Raw genomic sequence first — 12867 nt, 5'->3', positions numbered from 1 at the left:
TGAACTGAGAGGAACAAAAGGAACTTCTCAGTAACCACTTTAGAGGCAGATTTTAAGGAAAAGTGATTTTTTCGTTTAGATGAGAGGGCAGTTTAACAACTTCCCAGAAATGAGTCAGAAGGATTTTTTGTAAAACAGTAGCTGGTAAATCAGCATTGCCACTGGCTTTTTAGGCAAGCATCTAACTTTTTCCTGTCTATAATTATCACAGAGGTGGTAGCAGTAAATACAGTGAAAAATTATGCTACCTATAAAATACAGAGTAGCTCTGTATTTATAATGTAATATTTATCCCCCTTTGTTTTTTTGTTTTTTGTTTGTTTTTTTTTTTTTTTACTTTGTGTATTTAGCATTACTTGTTAGGTAAATTTCATTAGCTCCTGAAACTGTTGCAGATGGCAAAATAAAGAGAAGAGCTGTTAATTGAACTTAATGAACAGTTGAAAATGCAAGAATGAGCCATTTGATCACTAAGCTCACCAGTGTCAGTGTTTCTGCTAGGGCAGAAGCAATGCTCTGCTTTTGGACCTGTGCAATCCTGTCCCTGCAGTGCAGATTGCAGATTCCTTGCTTTGTTTTGCATTTATTTTTTTTCCCCCCCCTTAGAATCTGAACCTCTAAGTAACAAGGTTCACAGATTTCTAAACGAGAATTTCAAATCTCTTGCTACCTTGGAGGGGAAGTCATAGAAATAGATTTTTGCTCCCTTAGGGCTTAGCTCCTGCAGGTTTTGCTGCCCCTGAGGGACGTTTGCTGCTGCATGGTGTTTTCAGGAGGATGCTCAGCACTCCCAGCTTGCAGAGCTGTTTTCCCAGGCACTCCTCAGCCTGCATCCTTTGGCTCCTGGCTGCTAGGCTGGCATTAAGGCTGTGCAAAGCTCAGGGTCAGGTTTTTGCTGTGCCTGGCAGTGCAGGGGCTGGGAGGAAACCAGACCCGGGTGTTAACTCTGCACCCGGGCTCATTAACCCTGCCCAAAGCAGAAATACCCCGAGGCAGCTGTGGGTGTGCTCATAAAGGAATCATTGGATGTTAATTCTTCAACATGGTTTCCACTTACACAAATCCTGGTTGCCTGGATTTCAGAAAGGACAACAGGATTTGTGCCATAATGAAGTTTTCTGCATTTTGAAATAATAGTGCATTTAGCGTTTCTCTTGTTATGTTACCTGGTTTAAAAAAGAATTTTGCAAGAGAAGGTTTATATTAAATTACTCATATCTCTAGCTTATTCTCCTAAGATTCTGCAAAAGACTTTTCTATGTATTTGGATGACAGTATATGAGAATATACTATGTCTTTTTTTAATAAATAGCAGAAAAAATAATTTTCTGATTGCAGTCATATTAGACATAGAAAAAGCAAAATATTTTAATTTCAATATCCTCCTTTCAGATGCACAAAGTAAATTGCAATTTAATTTTTTTTCAAAAGCGCTTTTTACATATTTTGCAGTAGTGCCCTTTAATCTCAATATATTGTTTTATTTTTATTAGACTTCGTAAATATATTGACATATCTGTAACACTAAACATGAAGCTTCCAATGCAAGAGTTTGTACATAGTCCATATCCAAATGTCACCATTATTTCATTTAAAAGATCCCAGCATGTCTACCTCATGATCCTTATAAACTCTGTAGTACTCAACACTTTTTCTTGCTACATTCATTAAAATTAAGCACCCTTCCCCTACCCCATCTGTAAACATCAAGTCAATTGGCAGCTAGCACATTTCCCAGTCAGCAAGCAGTATTGTGAATTTTATCTTCTCTTGCAGAAATCAATTCGTCTTCGTTGCAGCAGATGAAATTTCTTGTAACACCTCTGCAGGTAACAATCATTGATACTTCTTGATGCATCCATCCAGGTCTCAATATCCTTTTTCACATGCTGCATTTAATCGTAAGACAAAGCCTAGGAAAGTCCATAGTGTATAAATCTTGGGGATAGTTTAATGAATTTATAGCTTCAGCCTATAGGTTCTGCCATATGAAAGCCATTAGGTTATTTTGCTGACTTTGGTGTTTTGTTTCCAGTTTATGGTATGGCCTAGAGTGTAAGGATGTGTTAAACCTTGTGATAAAAGCTTTAGGACTGTGACTTTCAGAAGTCAAACCAAGCAGAAGTGGTGAGGAGAGCCAAGGCTTAGATGTGTGCAGGACATTGTAAGTGCTATAGATGGTACAATTTTCTTTCCAACTCGTTGGGGGCAAATGATGCCCACGAGGGTATTGCAGACCCTAAAGCACTCACAAAGTCTATCCTATGGATGAGATAGTGGGAGAGAGGGTCTGTGCCTTCAGAGGATCGCTCTCTAGTAAGTAAAAAGTCTCCATGTACTGTCATGTTGTAAGCCATGGGTACAGAAGAATGAACAATGTTTTGAAAAGGTTTATTTATATTATTTAAATATATTGAATATGTCAAGAGGTTTTTCTCTCTTTTAAGCAATAGAGTTTGAACAAGCTTAGTCTTAATTCAGGTAAGGATGGTGTTATGTTGCTACATAAGAAATCAAAAGGCTAAAATAAATAGTAATGGTGCTGGGGCTTATTCTGCAAATGATGTTGTGCAAAAAATCAAGTTCATAGAACTTCTCATATTGAAGGATGAAAGGGTATATAGTGTGAAATCAAATGTTGGTATTAAGAAGTGTTTGCTGATAGAGTTTTTTATTAGCAGAAATAAATGAAAGGTGATGAGATTTCTGTTTATGGTTATCTACATAGAAACAAATAGAGAACATTTATTTATGGAAAAGATGATCATAGATAAACCCAAAATATGATAAAATTGTCTTAATTTCTATGAAGCACTTTTGGTGGTAATCTGAAAAGTTCTTCTGTAGTTAAACCTGATTTAACATAGATTTTTCCAAGTCCTATAAATTATGAAGTAAATGCATTTTGAGAAGCCAACATTTGTCACATTCTTCATATCACTCAACTTGGATTTTGACTTTGGTTATTCCACTTGAGCTTCCTGCTCAGCTCTTCATTGAAGAGAGCTGTGGTAGGGAGGCTGCTAATTTGTAAATCTAAGCTTTGCGAAGTAAGAATAAAATATTTATTTTAGCAATTTTTGAACTTGTAATTTTTGAGTTAGATGCGAGGTCTGTGGGTCCAGTTTTGCAAAGTGAACCCTTCTAAGCAATAATTCGTGTTCTAGTAAAGAAATTTTTCTCTCTCAATTCAGGCACAGTTTAAGTGCCCATGACTTTATTGCAGATATTCCATATACAACTTTTTTTAGAATTCCAATCAAAAATATATTATTTATGTAAAATATAAATTTAATTATAAGTGCCTTCAGTGAACTTTACATAAAAGGAAATGGATCTCTGTGTGTACTAATTAAAACTTTTCAGTTTACCAGTTGATTACCTTTGTTGAATTGATTCAACAGTAAGGTATTTTTGCAAGGCATGGTTTTGAGCATTTGATAAAGACATCCATCACAGGTGACTATAGGTGACTTTTTTTGCACTAAATATGAAGGAGAAAGGTGATGAAAAGCCTGTACCTGCTGTTTCTTATATACCTAAGTTTCAGTAATAGAATTTAAATGACTTTTGGCTTCATAAAAAAGTAATTCTCCAGCCCATATTCCTGTGAGTCAAATTGCTAAAGTTGAATTTGGTCTTTTGGATTTGTAAGTTGACTTCAACTATTTTTATTATCTGATGTTTTATGTTTTAATACATGGAGCAAAAATAGAGATACTCTGAGAACCAAAGCTAACCTTCCTGTGATTTTTCAGATGCATGCAAATCAGCTGTAGTGTGATTTTATAGTGCTTTTTTTAGTGCTCCTAAGCTCAATGACAGTAATTCCACTGTGTTTGTAAAGTTGATATCAAGTGAAGATACTTATAAACATGCTCAATGTTTGAAATGTGAGTATATACACGTTTGTATTGCCTCCCTGTAAAGGATGGGTGTGTTTGTGGATTTCAAACAGTAATATATAACAAGTAATGCTTTGGTTGGAGCTTGATCATCAATTGGAAATGGGAGCTCTTGGGTGGTTCTGCTGGTAATATTCATTCTTTTCTTCTCAATCCTTCATCATTCCTGCCAGAGGATACTTAGCCCTCAGCCACATGCTATCTTTGTATCTCTTTTTATTTGGTAATACAGTAATCTTGAATAGATGAATGTGTTAATGAGTGATTTGTGTCCATAAACACATTTCTGTTTGTGCATCTCTGTCTGTTCCTGAATGCACATGACAGAGGGAAACCTCCTCAGCTCTCTGACAGAGGGATCCTTCCATGGGAAATGTAAAAGCATTTCACTCTTCATTGCATCCAGTGCATTCTGAGGCTAAAAATAATTACTGTTCAGAAGAGAAGTTCTGCACTTCTGGGATAGATCTTCTCTGGCAGACATGATTAAAGGGTTTGCAAGCAGATCTGAACTAGAAAAGAGACAGGGAAACTATGAGAAACTCCTCTTGGCTTGATGATGGAATTTTAACAAGGATCTCTGAGGACCTTCCTTGAGCAAATTGCTGACTATAGTTGCACTAGGGGAGAATTAATCCTGGGGTTCTTGTCTGATGGGGGCAATGGGCAGCTGCCCTGTCAGTCTCTGGATAAATCAGAATGAGACCCAGAATAAACCTGTGGCCTATTTACTTGTTGGTTGCAGAACATTGTTCATTTTGCAGCTTTAGCATTCTTAGTGAATTTTTCAAATCAGTGCTCAATCTATTTTTCTGTTTCCTCTTTTAGGTTTTGTAACATCAAAATTCATAGTTTGGAAAGAAAAAGCATTTTTAGTGTCTTTTGCAAGTGCATTCTCACATGTACCTGCAAATGACATTTTATATTTTTTGTGTAAAAATGGGACAGGATTATTATTTTATATTTATATTATCTCTCTCTCTTCTTCCAGTTTTTAACTATTATCCAGCCTTTATGTAGAAGCAAAAAAAAAAATCCAGTGTTGATGTATGCTTGGTATTATTTTTCTCCTGAGAGTATTTGCAGTTTATGATTTTGAAATAACAGAGAGAAAGGCAAGGGTTTATATAAAGCTGAATTTGGAATGAAGTATGGTGGAAGTGGATATAACACCTGTCCAATTGTGACTGTATTTATTTACATTTTTGAGCAGAATCAGTCCCAGGAGAAAGGATTCTCTGTGTGTCTGCATGCAAGCAAAAGAAATGCTTTATAAAGCTTTAGAAGTTGACAGTCATAAATTAAGTTATTGACCTCCATTTGGAGAAAGATACAGTCTCCAAAATAGATTAAACATTTTGAAAGGTTTAACTTCATAACTCCAGCAAAGATGTTGAATAAAAGCAAGCAGCTTCAACAAGCAAACCACGGGGTTTGTGCTATTGAAATATTTGAAGAGAATATTGGCCATTTTTAACAAATGAAATTGCTCCAGTCATTGCAATTTCCCTGTATACTATCATTAACCTGTCAGCACTAACACTGCCACAAATTTAATTCATCGAACAATAGCAAATATGGAGATACTGGTTTAAAACAAATTAATGTTTGATGAAGTGCTTAGAGTGGCTGCAGTGCCTGTTGTGGCAAACCTACCTCTGCCAGGGTAGGTAAATAAGTAATTGCAGCTGGTCAGATTTTTGCCAGACAAATTTGCATGCATCTCACTGACCTGTTCATGTGTCTGGTAGGCGACAGTGATTAGACCATATTCTTAAAATGGAATTTGAAAGAGTTCCATCCAAACTCTTGGGAAGAATGCAGCTTCAGAGGTGTTTCTTCAGCCTGTTAGAATGACTGTGTGAAGACATATGCTCAGTTGAGAGAGGTTCTTACCTTTTACTATTGCTGCCAATGGGTTTGACTTCATTTCATGAAGCAGTTTGGGAAAAGAACCATTTTCTGTGAGATGCTTTTATTATGATGCTGTGCTCTTCTGCTAATCAAATAAAAAATGAAGATGAAGGAGCATCGTATGGTTTCTGTTCTAGTATTTATTTAAGGCTGTACTGCTGTTCCCTGTGAAAAATGGCAGATAGTGAAGTTTTTGCTCCGGAAAGACTAGGAAATGTTGCACTAATGCACAAAATTAAACTTCTTCTATAAATTCAAGTGTCCTTTATGTTGGCAGTTTAAACTCGCATTTACTGCTGCTATAAATAGTTCCTTATATGGAATTCCATTTGTCACAGCTTTTACTGCTGCGGGTAGTCGTGTGCTGAAGATGTTCAGCTATTGGACCAGTTGATAAAAATCAGTAAACACTTTGATGACCCCCTGTTCTCCTTTGAGGAGGGTTGATGGGCTCCTGTTTGTCAGCCCTGGCTGTCACTGCCTGTGTGCCAGCCTGCCCGCCCGGTGCTCGCGGCTCTGGGTCAGCCCGCATGGCTGCTCACACGTGACAACTCCGCAAGATTAGGGAAAGCTGAGGTCCTGTCGTTTGTAAATGGAGGATTTGCAATGTGAAGCTCCTTTGATAACAGAAATAGTGAATTATCTGTGTTTGTCCTCAACAAGTGCCTGTAGGCACGTGTGCATCTCCTGCTGGGCTGGTTTTTTAATGAAGCAATTAGATTGGTTTTTCTCTGGTAGGCTGAAAATAGAGCACATGAAAGATGATGTGTGTGTGTGTGCATGTATGGATGCCTGTATACAAGTCCATTAAATGAGCAAGGATTCACTTCTAATATCTTGAGATTATCATATTGCAAATAAATAAAGCAATGCTATAAATAACACATAAAACAACGCTATGGTTGCAGAACTTTATACATGATCACAAAAGACTGCTTTACAATTTTATAAATAATGTACTCAGTTTATTTATTATTGCACTAGATGAGAATTTCTTCAAGCTTTATTGCCCTAAATATAACAGCAATAGTAATAAGAAAGTGTTTTACAGAACTAAGAAATGCTTTCTTTTCACTGGAATAGAGTTGGGTTTAGGTGTCACCTGATGGCAAGCCTCAGATTCCCCAGTGGCTTTTTTTAATAAGTTTATATAAAATGTAAGTTTCTTGGATAGAAGCTACACAGAAAGGTGGTGGTGCATAGAATTCTGTTTGACTTTTGACTAGGCATCAGCTTCAATTCCCACCCTGGTGGAAATCCACACAGCAAGACTGAAACTAAATGAGAGATCTTAAGCTGAGATCTGTGCCTAGGATTGCTGCAGTTTGCAGTTATCCAGAATCAGCTTAGGAGAAAATCACCTGTGCTGCTGTTTGTCACCCTTCTATGTTTCTGCAAATTAACCAGTATCAATCATGTTCATTTAAATGTTTTAGAAGATGGCAGCTCAGCTTTGGCTGGCTGCAAGCATCTCACAAATTTTCAAAGAAGATACAGGCTAGCAAACAGAAGCAAAATTAAAACCACATCTGAGCATCAGTGAAACTTCTGCAAAACATGCCTGTCAATTAGCAAGGAAATTAACTGGCCAAACTAAGATGTGACATACATAAGTAAGCAGCCAAGAATTGGAAATTCATCTCTACAGAAAAGTCTGCATAGGCTTCTCTACTTTCTCTTTCCCCCAACTTGCAGGAAAAGTAAACAATGCTTTTAATATTTCATCAATGACATATTTATGAACATCCTTTCATGGAAACCTTTCATTATTGCCCTCTACCCATGGTAGACCCTGGTCAAGTTTCTTATCTCTGAGAAAATCTAGGGATGTGTTAGTGCTGTAGTGATAAAAATCCCTTCTGGCTCTGCAGGCACACAGGAGTTCAGCCCTGCACTACATCTGGAACTTTCACTCTTTATTGTGCTGCCTGTCACTTCCCAATCCTTTCTCTGCTCCACATCACAAATCTGTAGCACGTTATAGGTCATGGAAGAGGAGGATGCTATGAATAAAGTATGTGATGGTCCTGCCTTGTACAGTGACCTCCGTGTTTGATAGCGTGCATTCAACGCTTGCCAAGGAGAATTTCAGCATTCTTAACCTTTCCAATCAAGGCAAATGCCTGGAAATTGTTTTGATCAGCAGATTTCAGTTTCCTTAAACTTAAGTAAAAACTTCAGAGACATCTTTGTTCATTGCCTTCTGAGGTAGAGAGAGACCTGTTGGTGATTCAGGTGCCTGAAATGCCCGGAGTCCCTTGGTGTTAATATCTAAAATGAAGTTAATTGGTTGTTTGCACATTCTTTGAACACCACCAGCAGACACCATCCTACCACAGTGGGATGAATTTTAGGTTAAAGGTTGAATTTTAGGTTAAATGATGAATTTTAGGTTAAATTTTAGGTTAAACCTGCTGCACAGGTTCGACCCATTGAGCCCAAAATACTGCTCAGCAGTGTGGTGTGTGACTGGTGGGACCAAGAGGAAGAGCACCAAGTCAGTTTTTGGAATAATTTCTGCATTTATGTGGTATTTAGGCCAGGTAAACTTGCTTTCCTTGTATTCCTTCCAGAAGCAATTTTATTACTTGATTGTTCAATTGAAGTTGAAGTGGGTAAGGAGTGGATAATATTGGGGCAAAGTTAGAAAGATGAGCTTCCCAGTGGCACACAGCTTTGCTTGAAATATGGCTGAGGTCAGGGTTTGATCTGAAGTAGTGACCAAGCTTTAACTTCTCTCTTTATACCTCTTAAGCAGGTTCATAATTTTCTGTAGTTCCTCCAGCAATATTAGATTTGAAAAAATGGAGGGCAGTTGATAATGATAAGTAAAACAAGTGTATCAAATTCTTTAAAATTCTCCTTCTATACCTCTCAAATCACTTGAGGAAAATGTGTTAACTTTGTTCATATTTTATGTGGTGAATTTTTCCTTATTTGTTAGTGTGTATGTTATTTAGGAGCTTCTAAATGTCGCCAGTATTGGAGGTCCAGTGCCTGTCCCAGGTGTGGGAATTTAAAATCCTGAAATGGCATTGATGATCAAACAGGCGCAGAATTCCCCAATTTTTAGAGATTTCAACAACACCTACTACTGATTGCTTAGAGAGATACTCCCTTTCAAAGGCCCTAACAAAATAGATCCTACATTTTCCCTTTTTAAGTTACTTAAAAAAAAAAAAAAATAAACAACAAATTGTCATTTTATTTACACATTTTTTAGCATTTTTAAGTACTTTAGCATTTTTCAACCCTCTGCTGAAAATGGTTGAAGAAATTAAGGCATAGCATAAGTAAAGATCATGCCATCTATTGGTGAATTGCTTATGGCTACATTTATGGAAAGTAGCATGGCTACACTGGGGTTTTTTCTCAGTTATTTCCCAGGAAGTTGTTTGTCCAGCTATTTAAGAACCAGTGTCAGTATGTTAGCAAAATGCTAGCAAACGTGTTTTTTCCTCATGCTGTCCTGAATGCTTGTCCCAGATACAGTGGAAAATAGAGGAGCACACCTTGTTCTAGTTAGTGATGCATCAAAATTGTTCATCAGCTGTGTTCTGAGACAAGAATTTGTGCATATTGCTTTGGCTACATTGTTTTATCATCCTGTAAAATACCCAGAGAATGGCATTGACTATTAATTTATTCACCACCTTACCATTGGCACGTCCTAAATTTCAGTAAGTTGTTTACCTAGAATGATAATTTGCAGTGTAAATGATCACAAAGCATTTAAATGCCACTAATTGTAATGAGGAGCAAGCAGGCTGGCATAGCAGTGAGTAAGTGAAGCAGTGTGTGTGGGACTGAAGCAGCTCACTGATTTGCAGTGTGACAATATAGTTTAAATCCTTCTTCCTATTTTCAGCCTGGAAATCAGAATCTATTCTGCTAACCTTCTGAGCTTCTAAATTTCGTGTCATGCAAGGGCGTGTTTAAAAATTAGCATTTAAAAAGAAACCCACTTGCTTTAAGTTTAAGCTGACACTGTTCCTTTCCTCTGTGGAAATGAAATTTATTAATCATAATAAAACCATCATATTCTGAAGGTAGAGGTCACCCTGAGGAGAAAAAAAAAAAAAAAGTCTATTCATCACAGAGGAATTTCAATGCATCTTTTTCACAGATAATATCTGAGCATGTGTTCTTTCCCCTTTGGAAATATTTTCATCCATGTTTGTGCTTACGTATGTCAAGTGTATTCAGGAGCGTGCAGAAATGAAAATTGTGCAGTTTAATTTTATATATTTTCTTTTATAGAAGATTTGGAAGGATTCTTTTTACATTTTATTTTGTGTTTACATTGGACATATTTGTTTAAGTGGAATTTCAATATCCTGTAAAAGAAAAACAAGTGTTTGTTGTTTCAACAAGAATATAAGCATCACTAATTCTGCAGTAACATTTCTATGTTAATATCACAGTAAAAGCTTTAGCATTATTATAATATAAATATAAACCATTCTTTTTAAGGAGCAAGGATTACCTTTGGTCACAGTTCTCACATTAGGATTTCTTCACAACTCTTGTTTTAAGAAAAGAGACATGGTTTATATAGAAGGATGGAAAAAGCCATGTAAAACACTGACAATAAGTCATTGCTGCTTTGGAAAAAGGGTAATAAAAATGTACTCAGAAGTCAATACTGGGTTGAAACAGTCATATTTTCATCCTTTGAAATTGCTTAATGTGCATGTTTATCCATATTTTTCCCATCAGTGGTCAAGATTTCTGTTGAATATTGATATAATAATATTATTAGCAACATGGTTTATTGCATCAATGTTGTAAACTTGACAGTTACTTCAGCAGCTGGCTTAAATGTAATAATAATTTAATACAGCCTGAGCCCTGGTATCCAGGCTTGGTCCTTCCTTACAAGAGGCCCTTGCATTTGGGCTACTTGATGCCATCCTAGGTGGCCTCTTGGATTTTGGTTGTGAGGCAGTGGGACACAGCCCAGGGTCCTGCAGGAATGGGAAGTGGGATGGAGGCAAAATGCAGCCCTAGCACTGGACCAAAATCAATTTTTTTTTTACAGATAGAGATTTACAGCCCTTGCTCAGCATTGCAGCTATACCAGATAATCAGGAAAAAATAAAAACCAAGGAAATATACTACTTTCCATTGATACAAAAGTAATAATCATGGCATTAAGCGTGTAAAATAATAGTATATGCAATTCCTCTTGCATGTTGCTAAGGACATGAAGGAAATATGTCTGCCTTTAAATTAATCATTTTCCCTTCCTAGATATTTTCTTACTGTTGGAATGAAATTTGGCTGGGAAGAATTAAAATAATAATGATATTTTAAAAATTGGCATAGAGCAGTAGTGTCTTCTTCCCTTCAGTGCAGGTAAAAGAGACACAAGGGATTCTGTTCTTGAGTATTTCAAATCATGGTTGCATCCTAATGTGGAGGTTCCAAGGCTGAGGGTTATGGAAGTTCTTCCTACCAGAGAGGTGCAGAGTGTGTCAAGCCTGCTCAGAGAGCTCTCAGACTGCTTTTCCAGCTCAGAGAGTCACCAAGTCCTTTACCCAACACAGACTGATGTGAGCTGCTTTCCTTCCCTTGCTTTTCCAGTGGGAATTGCCCGTTTCCTTTCTTGGGTAATTTCTTAAGATAGGTGTTCTTGGATGCCAAGTATTTAAATAGAATAGATATAAAAATTGAATCCCTTACTCATCAGTGCTTTGGAAGAAAAAGAAGAACTAATGTATTTTACACAAGCCTTTTACACATATTTTCCTGAGTTTCAGACCAGGTCTTAAGGAAAGCAATTGCCTAACACACTGCTAGCCCTGGAATTTCATGTATCCCTCTGATAGCAATGAAGACTTCTCTACCCAAATCTAAAGCAAACACAGCTGTGGGGTGAGATACAGAGCCCACACTCACGAACTTGGGGTGCTTAAATAAATTCATTCATTTTTAATGTATTATCCCTTCATAGGAATTTGGATTTACTAAGCAAACAGGGCAGTACAACTGGAGGCTTTCAGCTACAATGGTTGCACTTTGAAGTGAAACATCCAGGCTTTAGAATGCTTTATAAGAACATAGATACTCTTACACTTGCTGAAAATGCTGCACTCCTGCTGGGGAAAAAAAAAAAAAAGTCTAATTCAAAATGCTGAATATGAGCACCTGTACACTTGGAAATTTGTTCTTACTGAACTGTTTTCTACTTTTTGGTTTTTTCCATCAAGATGTGTGGTTATGTATTCTTGGAAAAGGAAGGCATTTGATTTCTCTGAGTGTGGGGCCCTATGTTTGTGCAGAGAGTGAGAGACAGGGATGTTCAGTCTGTCTTTTCCATACTGAGCACTTTAGTGGGCAGAGTTGTCACAGGAGGTGATTTGCTGGATTTCCATATGAAAGGAATGCCTCATAATCTGGGAAATGTTGGCTCACTGAGATGGAGAATTAAGGATTTATTGTCTATGGTAATTTCTGCTCCCTCCTTGAAGATGTCTCTGGGTAGGTGGGAATGTGTAGTGCAGATAATTTGGTCCTTTTCTCTACCTCACATCCAGGACCCACAGTAGTGGGTGGTGGAGGATTGCATATGCCATGGAAACATTCCTTTCTCAGCTTTCCCTCAGCTGGTTAGCTCAGAATCCACTAATCAGATTCTGCTTGTGGAGGAGCAAACATATGATAATAAAATAGAACAATTGTCCTCTTTTCAAAAAAAAAGTAAATTTGTACATGAATTTGAAAAAGAAGGTAGTTATAGAGAATGAGACCAGTCTGTGGTTACTGTTCACATAAGACTAAAAACCAATTTTTTTTTATTTATTTTAAGAGCTATCAAGGGCATTGTTAAACCTTGCTTGCTGCATTAGCCCTTGTATTCAAGACAGCATTGTAATTACAAGATTGCTTTTGTTGGTCTATGTGACACCTGAGAGCAAATGCAAATTGTTTGATTATGGGAAATATGTGAGACACTTGCAGTGGAGGCTGTCTCTGGCTGGCAGGTCCATCTCACTGAGGGGGCTCCCTGTGTTCCCCAGGCTGGGCAGCAAAGCTCTGTGTGCCA

General features: G+C 37.3%; 1 protein-coding gene across 43 annotated transcripts in view; it reads left to right on the top strand.

Annotated features, from left to right (window-relative positions):
- RBFOX1 (RNA binding fox-1 homolog 1) overlaps positions 1 to 12867 on the top strand; it is a 1203461-nt gene that overhangs the window by 1186031 nt on the left and 4563 nt on the right. For 9 of the 43 annotated variants that reach the window (XM_071444290.1, XM_071444292.1, XM_071444289.1 and 6 more), the window contains one exon: positions 1777 to 1829. The exons of the other annotated variants lie outside the window; for them this stretch is intronic. In XM_071444290.1, coding sequence (XP_071300391.1) covers positions 1777 to 1829 — 53 coding nt within the window. The remainder of the gene's footprint in view (positions 1 to 1776; positions 1830 to 12867) is intronic. 43 annotated transcript variants of the gene reach the window in all.

The sequence above is a fragment of the Agelaius tricolor genome, unplaced genomic scaffold, assembly GCF_023055355.1.
Source record: "Agelaius tricolor isolate 1412-34295 unplaced genomic scaffold, bAgeTri1.0.p SCAF_19, whole genome shotgun sequence".
NCBI lineage: Eukaryota > Metazoa > Chordata > Aves > Passeriformes > Icteridae > Agelaius > Agelaius tricolor.
Note: the sequence above shows the minus strand (reverse complement) of the source record. Positions and strands in the feature narration are given on the sequence as shown.